Source organism: Quercus suber, unplaced genomic scaffold (genome assembly GCF_002906115.3).
Source record: "Quercus suber isolate HL8 unplaced genomic scaffold, Cork oak 2.0 scaffold_132, whole genome shotgun sequence".
In the NCBI taxonomy this organism is placed as follows: Eukaryota; Viridiplantae; Streptophyta; class Magnoliopsida; order Fagales; family Fagaceae; genus Quercus; species Quercus suber.
Window position 1 is genome coordinate 451,522 of NW_027069595.1, and position 18,726 is coordinate 470,247.

General features: G+C 33.6%; 3 protein-coding genes across 4 annotated transcripts; 2 read left to right on the plus strand and 1 right to left on the minus strand.

The window, feature by feature from the left end:
• Positions 1-20: 20 nt before the first annotated feature.
• LOC112001679 (annexin D3) lies at positions 21-4,647 on the plus strand. The gene is made up of 6 exons (XM_024033856.2): positions 21-110; positions 987-1,132; positions 2,103-2,330; positions 3,093-3,305; positions 3,391-3,480; positions 4,234-4,647. Exons 1-6 carry the CDS (start codon positions 35-37, stop codon positions 4,435-4,437), a joined length of 957 nt encoding a protein of 318 aa, XP_023889624.1. The 5' UTR covers positions 21-34; the 3' UTR covers positions 4,438-4,647.
• An 819-nt stretch (positions 4,648-5,466) lies between these two features.
• LOC112001651 (uncharacterized) lies at positions 5,467-13,523 on the minus strand. 2 transcript variants are annotated; one of them, XM_065776377.1, is made up of 13 exons: positions 13,274-13,523; positions 12,689-12,857; positions 11,062-11,133; positions 10,387-10,776; positions 10,083-10,297; positions 9,523-9,852; positions 9,137-9,350; positions 8,182-8,274; positions 7,988-8,079; positions 7,548-7,665; positions 7,313-7,398; positions 6,451-6,502; positions 5,467-6,322 (listed from the first exon to the last, which is right to left on the minus strand). In XM_065776377.1, the coding sequence occupies exons 2-13, from the start codon at positions 12,695-12,697 to the stop codon at positions 5,807-5,809; spliced, it is 2,187 nt and encodes a 728-aa protein (XP_065632449.1). In that variant the 5' UTR covers positions 12,698-12,857; positions 13,274-13,523; the 3' UTR covers positions 5,467-5,806. The 2 variants fall into 2 exon arrangements, with proteins under 2 accessions (XP_065632449.1, XP_023889595.2); XM_024033827.2 differs by lacking the exon at positions 12,689-12,857 and having other exon boundaries at positions 13,274-13,522.
• Positions 13,524-17,056: 3,533 nt separating this feature from the next.
• LOC112001652 (proline-rich protein 4) lies at positions 17,057-18,455 on the plus strand. The gene is made up of 2 exons (XM_024033828.2): positions 17,057-17,233; positions 17,557-18,455. The coding sequence occupies exons 1-2, from the start codon at positions 17,134-17,136 to the stop codon at positions 18,279-18,281; spliced, it is 825 nt and encodes a 274-aa protein (XP_023889596.1). The 5' UTR covers positions 17,057-17,133; the 3' UTR covers positions 18,282-18,455.
• The last annotated feature ends 271 nt before the right edge of the window (positions 18,456-18,726 follow it).

The window sequence follows — 18,726 nt, forward strand, 5'->3', positions numbered from 1 at the left end:
TTTTTAAGAAAAAAAAAAAAAAAAAAAAAAATTCATGGGTACACTGAGAGTTCCAGTTGTTGTTCCTTCTCCAGACCAAGACTGTGAGAGACTGAAGAAAGCCTTTGATGGTATGTCGCTATGACACTTTGTGTGTGTTTTTTTGTGCTATTAGGTGCCATATGGTTTTCTTCTTCTGTTATTTTTATGTTATGGGGTTCTTTTGGTTTTTATGTTTAACATGTTTTTAGATACATACAGACATAAATTTTATAAAAAAAATTGCAGTGATCAGGGATGCCTGAGAATGAAATATGATGATCTTCATCCATATTTTTTCTGTTTTTATAGTTGTTGGTTTGTGGGTCATTGATAAAAATTTTCTATCTTTCTTTATTTTTCGAAATATTTTGCTTGCAATGATTAATTTGGGATTTCTGAATTAAATTTATGATAATTTTCATGTCAAAGTCTATAGATTTTTTTAGATTTTTGAAGTTTACGTTATCAGTGAATTGGATACTGTATGCAGGTTTATTTTTATGCATATTAAATCTCTTTCCAGTTTCCTTCTGGGATTTCTGATGTTCTCCTAGCAATGTACATGGAAATTATTTAATTTTATTTTTTTAGCATTTTCCAATAATTTTGAGTATTTTTTCATGAATCATTATATTATTTCCAAATAAAGTGTGAATGAAATTTAATTATTGAAATAGTGTTGATCCATTGTTTTAATTTTTTTCCCCTTTTTCTTTCAAGTTCAGTTTACAATACATTATATTATTTATCTGTGCATCAGTTTCTTTTCTGATTTCTTTATGGGTTCCTATTATTCCTTTCAAGGATATGAGATGTCTCATGTCTGTAAAACTGTAAATAAAGAATTGACTGTATCCATCTTTTTTGTTTCCCCTTCTTTGGAGTGTTTTTGTTTATCATGAGTAATTTTAATTATTTTTGTCCTATAAATCATGGTTCTTGAGTTTCTGTGTAAACGTATCTAGGATGGGGAACGGATGAGGCGGCGATAATATGGGTTTTAGGCCACAGAAATGCAAGCCAAAGGCGGATAATTAAGGACAGATATCAACAGCTTTACAATGAATCACTCATTGACAGTCTCTATTCTGAACTCTCTGGTGATTATAGAGTATGGCTCTTGGCCTTTGGATCTCTCATTATTACAATACTAGAAACAGGTTCCCAAAATTTCATACAAATGATAAATAAGTAATTTATTTATGGATTATAAGTAATTAAATTATAGACCAGATATGCTTATTTTAGTGATAATCTTATTGTTGTTGTGGTGGTGGTGGTGGTACTATGTATGTGAGATGGGGTATGTGTGTTTTGTTTGATATAAATCAAAGATAGTATGTTCAAACATGATTACACTGTATGTTAGTTTTCTAATAAGAGAATGTAGTTTGAAAGATAAAATTAATATTTACATAATCTTTACTAATTCATTTATGGCCTATTTGGATTGAGGAGAGAGGGAGGGGGAAGAGAGGGGAGTAGGGTAGAGTTGGCTAAAAATAAGCTAATTTTGGGCCAACTCTACTTTACCCCCCTCCCTCCCCCTCGATCCAAACAGACTATTAAGACTGCTGTCTTACATGGAATGATCTTGTATCTTAAATTTAATTTCCATCTCCAGTTCCAAATGTAAATAATTCAAATAAACAAATGAAACAATTCTGTTTTTAAGAACATATGGTTTGAATTATGTTTCAATAGAATGCACTAATAGAGTCCATCGGGTTGTGCTAATCAGATTTCACTACTCGACTGTCTGCATGATGAACTTGTTTAAATGCAAAACTAGAGGATGGATTTTTTGAATCAGCATTTTTTTTTTTACATATAGATGTAATCTAAAATGGCAGGACTTGTGCAATCTATTATGGATCAACAATGTTCACATATTATTACAAAGCTGTTCTTCTTATTGTTCTATATGGTTTAGCAACTGGAAAATGATTTAGAAACGGTTCTTAAGGTTATTGAATGACATTTTTTGTTAAACAGAAAAATGCCATTCTTATTAGCTGATGCTTTCATATATGTAATTCATGCGTTAACATTTAATAATTCAGACATTTTATGTGTAACAGAAAGCAATGATTTTGTGGACACAAGATCCTCCGGAAAGGGATGCCAAACTGGCAAAGGATGAATTAAAGACAAAGAAGGAAGGAATCAAACACCTACAAGTGATAGTTGAGATAGCATGTGCATCATCTCCTCACCATCTGATGGCAGTCAGGCAGGCTTACTGTTCTCTCTTTGACTGCTCACTTGAAGAGGATATTGTGTCTACTGTTTCTCCACCACTCAGAAAGGTAAAGCAAACTCATTCATAAACTTGAGATGCAAACACTAAATGAAATAATGGTCTGATACTTAGGATCAACTAAGTTTAGAGGTAAAGCGTTAACTTAATGAAGTACTAGTTTCATGAGATCCGCCCATAGTATCATTGATTAGGTCAAAGGTGCAATGGTGTCTGCATTATTTAGTACTCGGGTCACACTTAATTAGTTTAGTTTCATGTAATCTGCCCATAATAAATTTAGCTTATTCTATAAGTGAATGAACAACAGGGGCTCTGCAACCTCTAGTAAGTCCCCTTCAACTCAAACTTTTTGTAAATAATGAATGACAATGGGGAAGATTCAATCATTGGAAATGAGAAAGACAGAGAGAGAGAGAGAGAGAGAAAGAAACAGAAAGAATTACCATAAATAGTCACAAAAGGTCATAAAATTACCTTTTGCACTATAGTGATCAGTCTTCATGTTAAGCCTTGAAGATCTCCCTTAACCTCAAATCTTGGTGTAACTCTTTCACCTTTTAGAACACTTGGTGACTCAGAAATGTTCTATCCTTGCATTAAAAACACATATGTAGTTCTCGCTATGCCTTAGTCTATACTATGACTCCTTTCTCAGTCCGTGTAGATCTTAAGTTCACATATTACTGAGAAACGAAATTGAGAAACAGAAAGGCATGCAGTTTTGGATTTCATATGAATCACACCACAAAATCTATGGTCTAAGGGGTTGCATAACATCCAATTGACTCTTAAAATGGGTTTCGAACAGCTTCTACTGGGTCTCGTGAGCTCATACAGGTATGACAAAGAATTGGTGGATAATATGATCACCAAATCAGAGGCAGCTACACTACATGAAGCCATCAAAACAAAGCAATTAGATCATGATGAGGTTGTGTTAATACTCAGCACAAGGAATGTCTTTCAGCTCAGAGCTACTTTTGACTACTACAAGCTACACTATGGAAAACCCATTGACGAGGTTTATTTTCTATACTTAGCTACTCAACAAGAACTTTTAATTCTTTATCATCTTTTGTAATATGTTTGTGCAATTTTCTTGACAGGATATTATGAGTTGTGGGAAGGGAGACTTGGAGTCTCTTTTGAAAGTGGTAATTTGGTGCATTCACTTTCCTGAGAAACATTTTGCAGAGGTGAATTCCTTACTCCATACCAAGGAAGGATTATATTGTTTCACATCCTTGACTTACTATATATTAAAGACACTTCCTAGAGAAATAACCTTTTATCAAATTCTATACTAAATTTATGTTGTTTAAATTAAGTTTCTTTCAGCCTTGGCCTCCCATGAGGAGGAGGGGGCTTAAGATCTTGTGTGATACTTTCCATAATCAAATGTAGAGCTACTTGAATGACTTTCAAGTGTTTCTACTGTTGCCCTTTTTATCGCTTTAAAACCTGATTTGAAAAAAAATTCTGCAGAACCAATTTCTTTACCATTTTTGTGGGTCAAACAAACATTAGTCACCGATTTGAAGCTTGATTCTTGGAAGGCAAATGGGTAAGAACCATTCCAATTGGGTTCATGACTTCATGTTCACCTTGCCAAACTCCGCAGCTTCCATAATGTGAAGAAGTGAATGCAAATTTCCTTTGCATCAACTTCAACATAAATTTTCCTCCAAAGTAGCCCTTTTGCGACTCTAAAAACCCGGTTGTACTTGCTTTGCTTCAGAATCATTTGGCTCTTAATATTAATAACCCTTGAAGTGGAACGTGATCTTAGCACCTTTATAGAAGTCTGGTTAAAAATCCTGTCTAGATAGTTATTCTTCTTTGATGCTCTATCCGATGTTTACCTTAACTTCTTGATATGAAGAAAGTTTAGCTGTTTGGAATTAGCAGTTATCTTTAATACATTTCTCTATTGCTTGAACTATGGCCAGGTAATTAGAGATTCCATTATGGGGTTAGGGACAGATGAAGATTCTCTAACAAGAGCAATTGTAACCCGAGCTGAAATCGATACAATGAAAATCAGAGGGGAGTATAACATGATGTACAATGACAGCCTTGACAATGCAGTTACTGGTGATACATCAGGAGACTACAGAAACTTCTTAATGACTTTGCTTGGAGCAAAAATATGAATCACTCTCTATCTACACCCATTTCTGTTTTCATTCATCCATGACCTTCTATTGTTTTTTTGGCCTCATTGGAATAAAATTTGTTGTAGAAGTGTTGCTTGCAGAATCGAAGCTTGAGACCTTACTGTTTGCCTGTCAACCAGAATTGATTGATGTACATAGAGATTATTTTCTTCTTTTCATGGAAAATTTGCTTTCCTCTCCTCATACTTGGTTTTTATGATTGTCATGGTTGTGGATGAGATTACTATTCTGAAAACTGCTGCACTCACTTGGGAAATTGGTTATTGGTGGTAAGTTACCATTTTCAATCAAAATGTAACTTGAACTTGGGCAATAAGGCTACCTACTTTCTGACTTGCTAGTGTGAATTTTGGGCTACTGATAAGGTGCCATTTTCAATTAATTTGTTGGGACAATGTCTTTGATCAGCATGTTAGTGTGAAAGTTTGGGTTTCAGTTTAGTTTGGAAAGTTTGTAAGCATGACATAGAGATTAGACCCTATTTAACCTGAAAAAATGAAAACTACAAAATAAGGGGGACAATATTTACCCCAAATGAGTTTTGAAAAAAAATCCTCCAATCCACTACCTAGGAACAATTTTCCAAGATCATGAACATGCTTTTTTAATCAAATGACCTGTTTAATAATCATGTAACACTTGGATTACTTAATTGCTTAGATGATCAGGCTACATGTAGACGATGATCTAAATCTTCACATAATGGCTTAGCAAAAAAAAAAAAAAAAAATTTTTTTGAGAGAGTTACAATCTATAGCGTCCCCTCCTGATGATAGCTCTTTATCATCAGACCAAGACACCAATCAGTTCTTAGTGTAGGAAGAGATTGAACTTCAAATTTCTTATTCAACCATCAGAGACTTTACCAGTTGAATTAACTAAAAACTTAATCTAAAAAAGAAGAAAACTCATATGAGAACATTTTAAAAAAGAGATCCTACATAGTACTAGGAACCAAGTCAAGTGTAAATGTAAATAGAAATGTACCTATAAAAACTGTAATAATAACTATAAATTAGATTCATTTAATAAAATTTCTTTCCTCCATATAATTGGTTTGGCCAATGGGGTATCCAGGAAGAGAAATCAAAGCATGTAGCTTCTCTTTTTTCTTCTTTTTTCCCTAGATCGTTCATGGTTTTCAGACTAACTAACTAAATTCCATCTTGACAAACCAAACAAAGAAACAGCTGAATGTCATCAGTCAATGATATGTCATTTACTGATAAATAACCATTTACATCAGGATATATACAACAACAACAAAGCCTTAGTCTATATATTGGGGTATATGCTTGTGCAAAATATCTAGACAATGATCACGTAAAGAGAAGAATTCCCTTCTTTAAATGCCTTCCAAAACTTTATCTATAGCTTCAAAAATTTTAGAGGCTAAATTCTCATCACCAGCACTAATGACAGTACTCGTTCCTATTTCAATCAAAGCTTTTTTAGGTTCATGGACGTGTACTATACAAGCTTTTTCTGATTCACCATTGCCCATGCATTGTTCTACAGATCCATTAATGCCAATATTTGATAATATATTTAGAAGTTTTTCCAAATCAGGTGAACCCCAGTGTAGCAGTGGCCTTATCTTGGAGGATTTTGCCTGCTCACTTCCAGAGAGTAACCATTGCTTGCCATGATATACTGAGAGCTCTCCTTTTAATCTTGTGACATTCATGTTTTCATGCTTTAAATTTCTCCATTGGAACTGGAGAGCCAAGTCAGTTGCAATTTCTAGTTCTGAACTGTCCTTCAAGCTTGGTATACGTATCAATGCATTTTCAGAATAGTGAATGACAGAGCATGAATTAGCATTTGTAAATCTGGTTTGTTGCCTCAAATCCTCAGGTAACTACATAAAGCAGGAACAAAAAAAAAAGAAAAAAAAAAGAGGAGAGTGGACTGATTAGACTGATAAATAAAATCTTATGCAGCATTTAAGAAAATATATGAATACCAAGAGAAGTAGGATAAAATTACCAGAACAATTTTTGGCTGCAATATCTTCAGCAAAGGCTGAACTTTTTGCAACCTACAAAAAGGATAAAAGTCAAAACAAAGTAGAAAAGTTGAAACCAACAGTTAAGTTCGGTGGAGTAGCGAAAAAATTAGGCCCAAAATTCAAGATTGCTTGCTGCATAAGAGTGGTGTGGCAGTTCAACTTCTGGTACAGAATCACGCTATTTTGAATTATTTCAAAACAACATTATGTTGATAGCCTTCTGAACAGCAGAGTATTCAATCAAGACAGGGCACTTATATGACATGCAAATAGCTGTTTAATGCCTCAGCTTCAAACGTAGCTCATGATTGGTGGTACAGGGCCAAATAATAGATTTCTTATACTCAATATTGTTCATTAAAAAGAGCACAATATCCAAATAATTATAGACTCCATTTTGGAGACCTGCTCATGTTCCTGAAATCTAGAATAAGTGGCAACACATAGTAAAGCCAAGTGGTGCAAGAGTTATTGAACATTGTAGATATTTTCAGATAGTTGCACTTAGGTGGCACTAACAGTTTCAATCCTATTAAGTGCAATGCACCAAATGTAAGTGCATAGTGCTACTGTCTTCAGGTTTTAATATGTTAACCACCCCCCCCCAACCCCCCTCCGTTTCCACACCAAAAAAAAAAAAAAAAAAAAAAAAAAAAAACCACACCAAAAAAAAAAAAAGAAAAAGAAAGAAACAAAAGAAAAGAATGTATGTGTATACAAGAGGATGAGGAAGAGAAGGCGTGAGAAAGGAGACAATAAGAAATAGGCAATGGAGTGTATTCCCACAAAGTAAAGTAATACAGCACGTCAGCACCCCATACAGAGGAAAGAAACCCTTACTTTATTCCAGAGAGAAATGAGCACTGAAGAACCTTCATTGCCATTGGCTTGAAAGGCAAGAGCGCCAACTCAGCATCCAGTCTACTCTGCAGAGTTGTACATTCGTGTTATGCTTTTTAATAAAACTATCCCAATTATATCAAATAGTGATAGGTTTCAGTCCAACATGCAATTTCAATAAAATATAATTAAATAAGAAACACACAAGTCGGTGAAGTTATTCACAACATTGCACCTCTAGGACAAGCAAAGAGTTTGGATCCCCACACCAACGTCGAAGAAAATGAACAACTGGGCCAAGCCGTAGACTCCAGTGAGGAGCAAATACAATGCAAGGTTCCTGCCAATTAGTTCTATGAACAAAATGTCAGTCTGGTGCTGTGAACACAGATGACATACTGATACAGTACATATTGGTGATAATGGTAAAGTAACCATTCAGTTGTGTTTAACTACAAATTACATTTTTAGATTCATTAACACAGATACATGTTGTCTTCTGATGTTTTGCTACCTGAATAGTGTGTAATAAATGATCCACATGGAGAAGAATATTAGACCAAAAGAGAAAAATAATACCGTATGAATTAATATTAATGAAAAAATTTCAACAAAGCCAGCCAGTAAGTTCACAATAAGTATTCAAACAAAGAAAAAAGGGAGGGAAACACTTACAACAATTGAGGCGAATGAACAGCAGGAAATACATGAAGCTTCTTGTCTTTTACGAGCTCAACATGTGAAAACAATGGCTCACCAGAAAACAACTGCGATACCAATCAAGATAGTATGATGTCTAACTTTAGAATGTTGTGCATTAAGAAAAGCTCCATGCAGCTGCAAGCAATAAGTCTATAGATCTGTTTTACCTTTGCTTGCCGCTCTTTGCATAGCCATTCTGGAATGACATTGGTGTATGCCAATAGTTCTTCAGCTATAGAAGAAATAACATATATAGGAACCTACAATATGGTTAATGATTTGATTAGAAGCTAGGAATCATCAATCTGATATAGATAAGAAGCGTGTCCTACTCATAAGCCAAGGCATTGACATCAGTAATGCACATTTTTACATTTCTTAAATGGAAAAGTGTTTAAAATGAAGTTTCAACCTTCTATTTATTGCAGCAATAATTTCACTGGCCAATTATACCTCTTTAGTTACAGCAATATAACTAATTTATTCCTATGACATTGCTGAACCACCAAAGGAATTCACATCAGACTTAAAAACAAAAGAGGGGATATTTCACTCAGAAGTTGCAAAGGGTTCAGATTACAGCCTTGATCATAGAGCTGGCACTCCATTGAGAACTTCAATGAATGATTAGACAAAAGAAAGTATTATCAAACCATATGCAAAAGGATTATGTAGAAATGTAGAATAAGCAACATTAGCTTAATGCAAAGGAGACAACCAATCAACTAGACCTTTTATAAAGAACAAAGTGATAGGCACAAAGAGGGCCTCCTAGATTTGCTGTTGTGGTAACATAAAATCCAAAAATTCAAATTGGGTATGTGATAGATGTGCAGAAAGGACACACACTTCAAAAGAATAAACCAAGGTTTTTCCACCTAAGTTCCTAAACACACCTAAGCTACATGTCACCTAGTGAGGTTTGATCGCCAAGGCATCTCCTTTATAGTTTGTACCTGGACTACATTGCTTCAGTTCAGGATTGGCTCTTATCAAAAGTCAAGAGCCATCAGGAAAAATTTACCTATCTTGTAGCATAATTTACAGCAACTGTCTATACAAGTCTGACCAACACCACCCCCCCCGAAAAAAAAGAAGAAAAGAAAAGAAGGTAAGAGCTACCTTCAGAGTTGAAGATTCTAGTGAAGCTGATATCTGCTCCAGAAGCTGCAGAAGAGTTCCAAGTCGATTGATGGGAATGAGGACAGAACCACCTACTTTAAGAGAATCTATAGCACAGTAGCAGAGATAAGATAGTTTCTCCTGTTCTTCCAAACTCTCATCTGTATAAAGTAAGGATTCAACTGACTCTTCCCAATTGTTGTTGTTGTCCATGCTATGCAAGTTAATTGCAAAGGTAAAAAATGTTCAATATCTCCATTTATTGATAAATAAGAACTCCATAAATTTGTAAAAAATAAAATCAATATAATAGCTACAATAAAGCATCTAGTAAAATGCATAGAACCTAACAAGATAGCCAACAAAACCATGGAAAGTGATAATACCTGAGAGTCGACATACTGTTGGTAGTTGGAATAGAGAAACCATCATCATCCTCAACATTTTCCATGGTATCCAAGGATGAGAAATCTGAATATAATACGATATCATTCGATTGAAGAGAACGATAATCAAATTTCATCGCATGAGCAGGAAGAAAGATAGAGTTTGAAATAAAAGCAACATCTCTTTTTGGACCATTTATAGTCCAATTACAAGTGCCTATTTCTAAACCAGAGCTGAAAGCTTTTATGATCAATGTGCCATTGTAGCAGGCCTCTTCAGCATATCTAAGTGTCTGAACCTTCTGTGTGCAATCTGTCACATCAGCTGCACTGAGAACTACCACTTATTTATTCATTTATTTTGATAAGAAGTGATAAATTATATTAAAAACATACACTGAATACAACAAATTGACAGAGCTTTTACTTGATAATAACTTAGTACTTGAAAAATTGATATATAAAAGTACTAGTTTAAGACAAAGACGCAGTGCAAGTATGCATTGAAAAAATTTCATCAATAAAGGACTCTATAGACTATCAAATGAAACATCAGTTACCTGTACAAGGGCACCCAAGCACCTAGCTCTGTCCCATCTTTGCCTAAAACTACTTCTCTCAGAGCAGATGGAAGCAATTCAAGCTCTTCCCAACTCATCCATTGAGGGAAACTAGACCCCCCAGGCCCATAAAATTGCCTGAATTCCATATGCATTGAAACAAGCTCCTCCATCATAAGCTGCCCAAGTCTAGCTGTTACTTCAGTTACATATATCTGACAAATTCACCCACCAAAATTATGAAAATCTTATCAAACATTATTGGGAAAGACTAAATTAATATTGCCACCCAATTGTGTCATACCTTAGCGGAAAAACCCTTCATCCGACTAAGGAATGGTAATCCTAGCATACCCATTGGGCTTGAGATTAATACAATATCAATAAAAGACACATTCCACAAGTGCAAGTTATTAACAGTTTTGTACCAAGGCACTGCATAAATCAAATCATTTACATCAAGGGGCTTTTCGATTTTCTGCCTTTCTCTAGCAACAGATTCTGAACTTGAAGAACTAGAATCTTGAAAGTCAGAAACTTTAACATCCACCTCAGCATCAAAGCCAGTGGGAACAGGAGAGAAGATTGAAAGAGCTGAAAGGTCCATAGGGCAATCGAATAATATCCTAAACCCACATACATTGACTATGTGACATGCTGGGAAATGAAAACCCCCACCTCTGCTCAAACATGTCTGCAAAACAATGAAATTTAATCAACCCCCATAAACCAGAATTTAAATAATACACACAAACAGGTACATATCTATGTTAAAATAAGATCCTAAACCGAGATACATTGACAATGTGACATGGTGAAAGATATAAAACCCCCAACTTTACTCATACATGTCTGAAAATTATGAAATTAAACCACACACCCAAAAACAGAACTTCAATAATATATACACGCACACAGAAAACCAGTACATATCTAGCTCATATTCTTTAATTATGCAGAAAGAAAGTAAGAAACTCACAAACTTCATGGGGATGAAATTTTGCCACTGCAAATACTGGTCACTCTCTCTTGCTACAACAAGTATGTTCACCTACAAAGAACATTCACATTCATCAGAATAAATAAAACCCATTATTAAGCACGTACCCATTATGTATGAACATACATACATACATACATAAATAAAACGTTGTTTAAAATGGTATATACATCTTGTAACAACATTTTTATCCCGTTTATATTCTTTGCTAAATACTTTTTTTAAAAATATTATTTTCTCATAACCTTTCTCTAAATTATTATATGACAATTTAAATGATAATATGTATGTAATTTTTTTTATTAAATTTTTGATAGTTACAATGAAGAAAAGTAGATTTAAATTTTGAATATCTTTGTTAGAAATATTATAAGGTGTTAGTTTGGCACCTTCTACTATTTTCCACAAAGATGTTCATGGTTCAAATCTCTCCTCTATTATTTTTGTAATTATCAAATTATTAGAGAGAGAGAGAAAGTAACATGGTTGATAGTTTGAAGCACAAACCTTAATTTTTACAAAGAATAAAATTAGTGAATGAGAAGGATTTTAATCCCAATGTTGTGGCCTCATTCAAACCTTCCCATTATAAACCATTCAATGCTAAAGCCCGATTTTATCAAATATCATATTTTCAAGCACGTCAACTATATTTGCATGGGCTCAAATAGTCGAAGTAGAACGTGAAACTCATATTACCTTGCTCTAAACTTGGTGCAAAACAAAATTTACTGATAATGAAAGCGAGATAAGATACTCATTAGAACGTGGTGGGGGAGAGATCATTTAATGAAGAAAATGGCATTTGAGCCACAAATTAAATTCGGCAACAACTACTAGCTACCTTCATTCCCCCTTACAGACAACATACCAAAATTAACGGCCCCAAAACATAGCAGAATGAAACACTTAATTAGTGCAGCATAGGTGTCACAGTTGAGCCGCTTATTTAGCTTCATGAAGCTCACAATATATTAATGGCTATGGGATTCGAAGTGAGTCACTGTGTCAAAGTTTTAGTTTTCATTATACTATCATAAGGTAGTATAAGGAGAGTTCACAATGAGAACTAAATCCTTTTGTCAAGGGGCTCTTTTGGGCTCCTTGGTTTGCTTCTTGCTTGTTGTGAGTTGCTATGCTGAGCAAGACCAAACCACTTCAGGTATATTGTTCTGTTAAGAAAAGGGATGTTTTGCTAAGATATTTAGGTTGCTTCCTTATATGTTTAAACATTTTGAGTCATTGCTACTTGTTGCTAATTTTTAACAATGATAGTAAGATCTAAGTCTGAGACTCTGAGTTAAGTAACTTCTTTTTTTTTTTTTTTTTTTTTCGATAGATAACGTAAAATATTATTAAAAATAGTGCCAAACCGAGTACATTGGGGATATACTATGGGGGCACAAATCAAGGACCAAAATTACAACGATCAAGAAAAACATGAAAAGAAAAACAAGAAAAATGAGGAAAGACCACACTCCACTCAAAGAGAGTATGCAAGAAAAAAGACTTAATCTCTAGCAAAGACGCTGATTCATTTTAAACCCAATATTCTCTCTGAATCAGGAAAAAAGAAAAAGAAAATTTACTTGGTCCTGTAGTTTACCATGAACATGCAATCCAACAATGTGCTGAGCTTGAAAGCTCTTTTGTGTAGGTCTGGGCTAGTTTATGCTTATATGTGTTGAATCGTTTATCAAGACTGTTCATTTTCCATAGACAAACCAAAAACCGCGGTGTCATTGTTGATCACAAGTAACACAACTTCAAAAACACTGTAGAAAACATTCAATAGTAATAAAATTCTTTGTGCAGTAAAAACTATAAGTGCAATCATGCACAAATCCCAGTGAGCTAAAAAAATGACTATGTCTAATTAGAATATAAAATCCAAACTCACGACTATGATATCAAAAAAAGAAAAATGGCATATGGGCATATGAGCATGTGAGCACAGAAAATATCAACAAAGCAACTGGGGAAAGTAAAAAATACACCATATCTGTTCAGACCCACATAATTTTTTTTTTTTGCTTATTAGTTTTCATTTAACAGTTTGAAGTTTCGATTTTAAAAGCAAGTAAAATAAGCATATGCTAGATTCATGTTAAAGAAAAGAAAGAGAGAGATAGATACAGAATGGAAGAAGAAATTTCACAATGAATATCGGAGAGTCATATCCAATGCTTACCTGAGATTATGAGGCTGGGACAACCTGCGGCGACGGCGGCAAAGATGAGATGAGACAGAGACGGACGACAAATGAGATAACAGAAGGAAAGAAAGAGGACAGAAAAACGAATCATGGGATGGGTCGGGGGCGGATTCGGTTTTTTTGGGATTTTTTTTAACATAATTTCAAGTAGGTTTCACCCAATCGGTTTTTGGTGCAGAACCCAAATTTCATAGGATAATAAATTTGAGCATCAATTCTTGATGAGTGAGGTAGAGTTACAAACTTGTTTACAACTTGTTAAAAAGACAAATTATGATTGAAGTAATATTACTTTCGCAATAGCTTATGCTACACCACTTTTATTATGCACCAATTATAACTTGTGAAAATATTGTGATATTTTTTTTTTTTGAGTAAAAGATGAGATTTTATTAAGATATGACAAGGATACATCCTTTTGCCAAGCATCCTAGATTTTTTATGCCGCTACATATATACACAATTATACACCGATTTTTACTTATTACTAAATAAGTCTCTACTCTCTAGTACTAAGTGCGTGTTGGGTAAAAATTATTTTTGCTACTATTTATGGGTTTCATTATACTATTTTAATTAACTTTTACTTTTATTTACAGTATTTTCAATAAAAAGTTTTTAGTTTCAGCAAAATAAATGGATCTTAAACAGATTCTAAGAGTGTCTAATTACCTGCAAAATTCAAATCGCCCATCTACCCTGGTCTGACCTATCATAGGCAATTTTGATTGAGTGATTCGATTGTTTGACAAGAACATATAATAAACCTACTAAACTTTTAGTTGTTTATGCTTCTAGACTTGTATTTGACTAGTAGAATGTCCTCCCACGGCGTGGATTCGCTTATTATAGCGGATGCTAATATTCTATAACCTTTTTTATTCTCAAATAAAATTACCTACTTTTCTTTAAAACTAAAAAACAAAAACACATTATTATTGACATAACTTGTTCCATAATATTTTTTCAAAACATGACAAGATGACAAGTTGCAAGTGGCGGACATTTTCTTTTCACAATTTACATCACTTTTATTGTTTCACAACTCACAACAAGTCATGGAACAAGTTGTATCCTTGAATTTATTATAATTAGATATTTAATACTTCATATATGTATCTCAATTTGAGAGGAGTTGTTTTTAGAGTAATGTTTATGCATGCTAAATAAGAATTGAAATTGAGTGCAAGATATTTTGATAAGAAATCCTGGTGTTTTAGGATATCTCAATGGTTCAAGCACCTCTTGTGATGTTTAGAAACTGGAATTTGAACTTCGCCTTCTCAGTAACCCCCTTCTCTTATTTACCTAGTCACAAATTTTTTTTTTTTTTTTAAATTAAGAAAACTTCAAATCATTTAGTATAAATAATTTGTATTATTCATTTTTAAGCTCTGTATCTTCTATAATTTCGAATTGCAAAATTTAGCAAATGCTCTAAGGCTTGTGGTGTGGTGCGGGTGGTGTGGAAATATGGAGTGGATTCTCTTTCTTTTTTTGGGGGGAGTGGCCCGAGTGGGGGTATTGGGTGGCAGAAAAATCATGGAGAAGGACCCATTAGGCCTGCAACATCTTGAGCCTAAAAGTTCTGTTTGGGCCGAGCTTGGGCCGTACTGATTGTAAGCATTTAGCAGAGGGCATAAATAATGCGGTGCCTCCGAATTTTCGGCCGTAGAACAAATTCTGAAGAATCTATTCTGGGCCTCACCCATATAATAGAATTAGTTTTTTATTTATTTTTGGTTGAATAACCTATCAACGAGTTGGGCCACCTCTATTATCCACCATGGTCAACTAAGTTGGGCCTCTAATGCTGTTTGTTTGAAAATAAATTTAGTGAACTAATTTTTTTTTAATAAATATATTTACCCAAAAATCACCTATTCTAAAAATCAATTGTCATAAATTTCATTTCAGGGGTCCACAACAATTTTTTTTTTTTGATCAAAGGGGTCCACAACAATTATGAGAAGATAAATCATTATTGGTCATACAGCCAATAATATTCAGGTTTTTTTTTTTTTTTTTTTTTTTTAAGTGAACAAACAACAAAGTCTTGTAATGTCTTGTGTGAAATAAGTTGTTTACCCAAAAATTTTTTCTAAGTTTTCTCCTCCTAGATTTTTGGTGGTAACTTCATAAGCTGTGCCAGTCAGCGGAATTTATGGCACATGGAGCAACATTATAGATCCAACCCCTAAATCCAACTGGCTCCATAGTCCATACCATTTTTTCTACGGTAGTTGAGAGAAAATGCACCTCCTTTAGCAGAATCAGGACACATATAGGGTTAGATTCAATTAGTGTATATTGTAACTGTTTTTTGCAATTGGTCTTACTTGTTTGATTAATTATATGTACGCATACAGAAGGCTCAAAGTTGGACGTTCCGTCACTTGTTTAATAGTAAATAACATAAATTGATAAGATTTGAATCCTAAATATATTCGTTAAAAATATTAGGAGATATTAATCAATTGAGCTAAACAGAATGAAAAATATAGATTATTGTCTCATATTCTTGTGGCTAGAAATATGAATCAATAATAAATATTTTTAGTTTGCTTTTTTTTTCCAGTAAATAAATGAATTAAGGAATATATTAAACATTATCTCCTTCATTCACTTGTTATTTTGCTTGAAATCACAACAATCAAAAATTAATAATAAAATAAAATTCTAAATTTAGTAAATACTCAATTAGTTGTTATTTATATATTATCTTATGAAGTTATACTAAGATTACATAACTACGCTATTAAATTGGAATATTATAATATAAAATATATAACTTAACTTACATATATAATATAATATATATATTTTTTTTTTTTTACTTCATTCAAATCTGTAGTATACACATAATTAAATACATCTATTTATGTTTTTTTTCCTCCATTTCCATTATGCCAGTTTTTTTAAAACGTTGTTTAAAATGGTATATACATCTTGTAACAACATTTTTATCCCGTTTATATTCTTTGCTAAATACTTTTTTTAAAAATATTATTTTCTCATAACCTTTCTCTAAATTATTATATGACAATTTAAATGATAATATGCATGTAATTTTTTTTATTAAATTTTTGATAGTTACAATGAAGAAAAGTAGATTTAAATTTTGAATGTCTTTGTTAGAAATATTATAAGGTGTTAGTTTGGCACCTTCTACTATTTTCCACAAAGATGTTCATGGTTCAAATCTCTCCTCTATTATTTTTGTAATTATCAAATTATTAGAGAGAGAGAGAATAACATGGTTGATAGTTTGAAGCACAAACCTTAATTTTTACAAAGAATAAAATTAGTGAATGAGAAGGATTTTAATCCCAATGTTGTGGCCTCATTCAAACCTTCCCATTATAAACCATTCAATGCTAAAGCCCGATTTTATCAAATATCATATTTTCAAGCACGTCAACTATATTTGCATGGGCTCAAATAGTCGAAGTAGAACGTGAAACTCATATTACCTTGCTCTAAACTTGGTGCAAAACAAAATTTACTGATAATGAAAGCGAGATAAGATACTCATTAGAACGTGGTGGGGGAGAGATCATTCAATGAAGAAAATGGCATTTGAGCCACAAATTAAATTCGGCAACAACTACTAGCTACCTTCATTCCCCCTTACAGACAACATACCAAAATTAACGGCCCCAAAACATAGCAGAATGAAACACTTAATTAGTGCAGCATAGGTGTCACAGTTGAGCCGCTTATTTAGCTTCATGAAGCTCACAATATATTAATGGCTAAGGGATTCGAAGTGAGTCACTGTGTCAAAGTTTTAGTTTTCATTATACTATCATAAGGTAGTATAAGGAGAGTTCACAATGAGAACTAAATCCTTTTGTCAAGGGGCTCTTTTGGGCTCCTTGGTTTGCTTCTTGCTTGTTGTGAGTTGCTATGCTGAGCAAGACCAAACCACTTCAGGTATATTGTTCTGTTAAGAAAAGGGATGTTTTGCTAAGATATTTAGGTTGCTTCCTTATATGTTTAAACATTTTGAGTCATTGCTACTTGTTGCTAATTTTTAACAATGATAGTAAGATCTTTGACGTTTGACAAACTAAGGCACATGCATATGTTTTAGCATTAAATTTTCTCTTTCAACACCAATGGATTTTGATCCCTAAACCCTATCATTTTAAATGATATGAAGCAAACATATGCAAGCAAGCATATGATATCAATCTCATTGTTCCATCTTATAATTTGAAATGAGTTGTGTTGATTTTGTGCATTTATATGTGCAGGACTTGGTGTACCATCTCATAACGAAGAGTTCAATACAGCTGCAAACCTTGATGAAGGGAAATTCAAGAAACCTATTCCCTTTTTCAAGAAGCCAATTCCTCATCCAATTCCAGTTGTTAAGAAACCGCTTCCAATTGTTAAGAAGCCATTACCACCGCTTCCACCCTTCAAGAAACCATCTCTTCCACCACTTCCACCTTTCAAGAAGCCACTACCAATTAAGAAGCCTCTCCCACCTATTCCAGATTTGAAGAAACCATTTCTTGATGAGAAACCTTTTCCATTTTTTAAGAAGCCTCCAATTCCAATATTCAAAAAGCCATTTCCCCATCCAATTCCAATAATAAAGAAGCCACTTCCACCATTTAAGAAGCCTTTCCCACCTATTCCAGATTTGAAGAAACCATTTCTTGATGAGAAACCTATTCCATTTTTTAAGAAGCCTCCAATTCCAATATTCAAAAAGCCATTCCCCCATCCAATTCCAATAATAAAGAAGCCATTTCCACCATTTAAGAAGCCTTTCCCACCTATTCCAGATTTGAAGAAACCATTTCTTGATGAGAAACCTATTCCATTTGTAAAGAAGCCTCCAATTCCAATATTCAAAAAGCCATTTCCCCATCCAATTCCAATAATAAAGAAGCCATTCCCACCTCTTAAGAAGCCACTCTTTCCCCCTTTCCCAATTCACAAACCAATTGTCAAGAAACCTATTCCTTAGAAGAAAAAAAAAAGGATTGCTATAGTAATTTAATAAAGTGGAAAGAATGAGTAATTCTTATCTATTTATGTAGTTCACATGATGTTATTATTATTGTTGTATGTCTACCATTCCCATCAATTATATAAAAAGTGGATTGTAGTCCACAAAATTACAGTTCTATAAAATTTATTTCCCAAAGATAATCATCAACTATTTCTTTTGTTTTGTTTTTTGTTTTTTTTTTTTGGTGGAGAAGTCAACAACTATTCCTTGATACTAACTAACCACCCCATAAAATTCACTTATTTCATATTTCAAACGATGAGCTACGGAAAACGCAAAGCAACATTGATAAAATTGATGCATGGTTGTCCATATATATTGGCACAGAAGGCTTATAAAAACTAACTCATTTTTATCACATCGATCACTATGCCCAACGTATAAGCCATGCAAGTCCCAT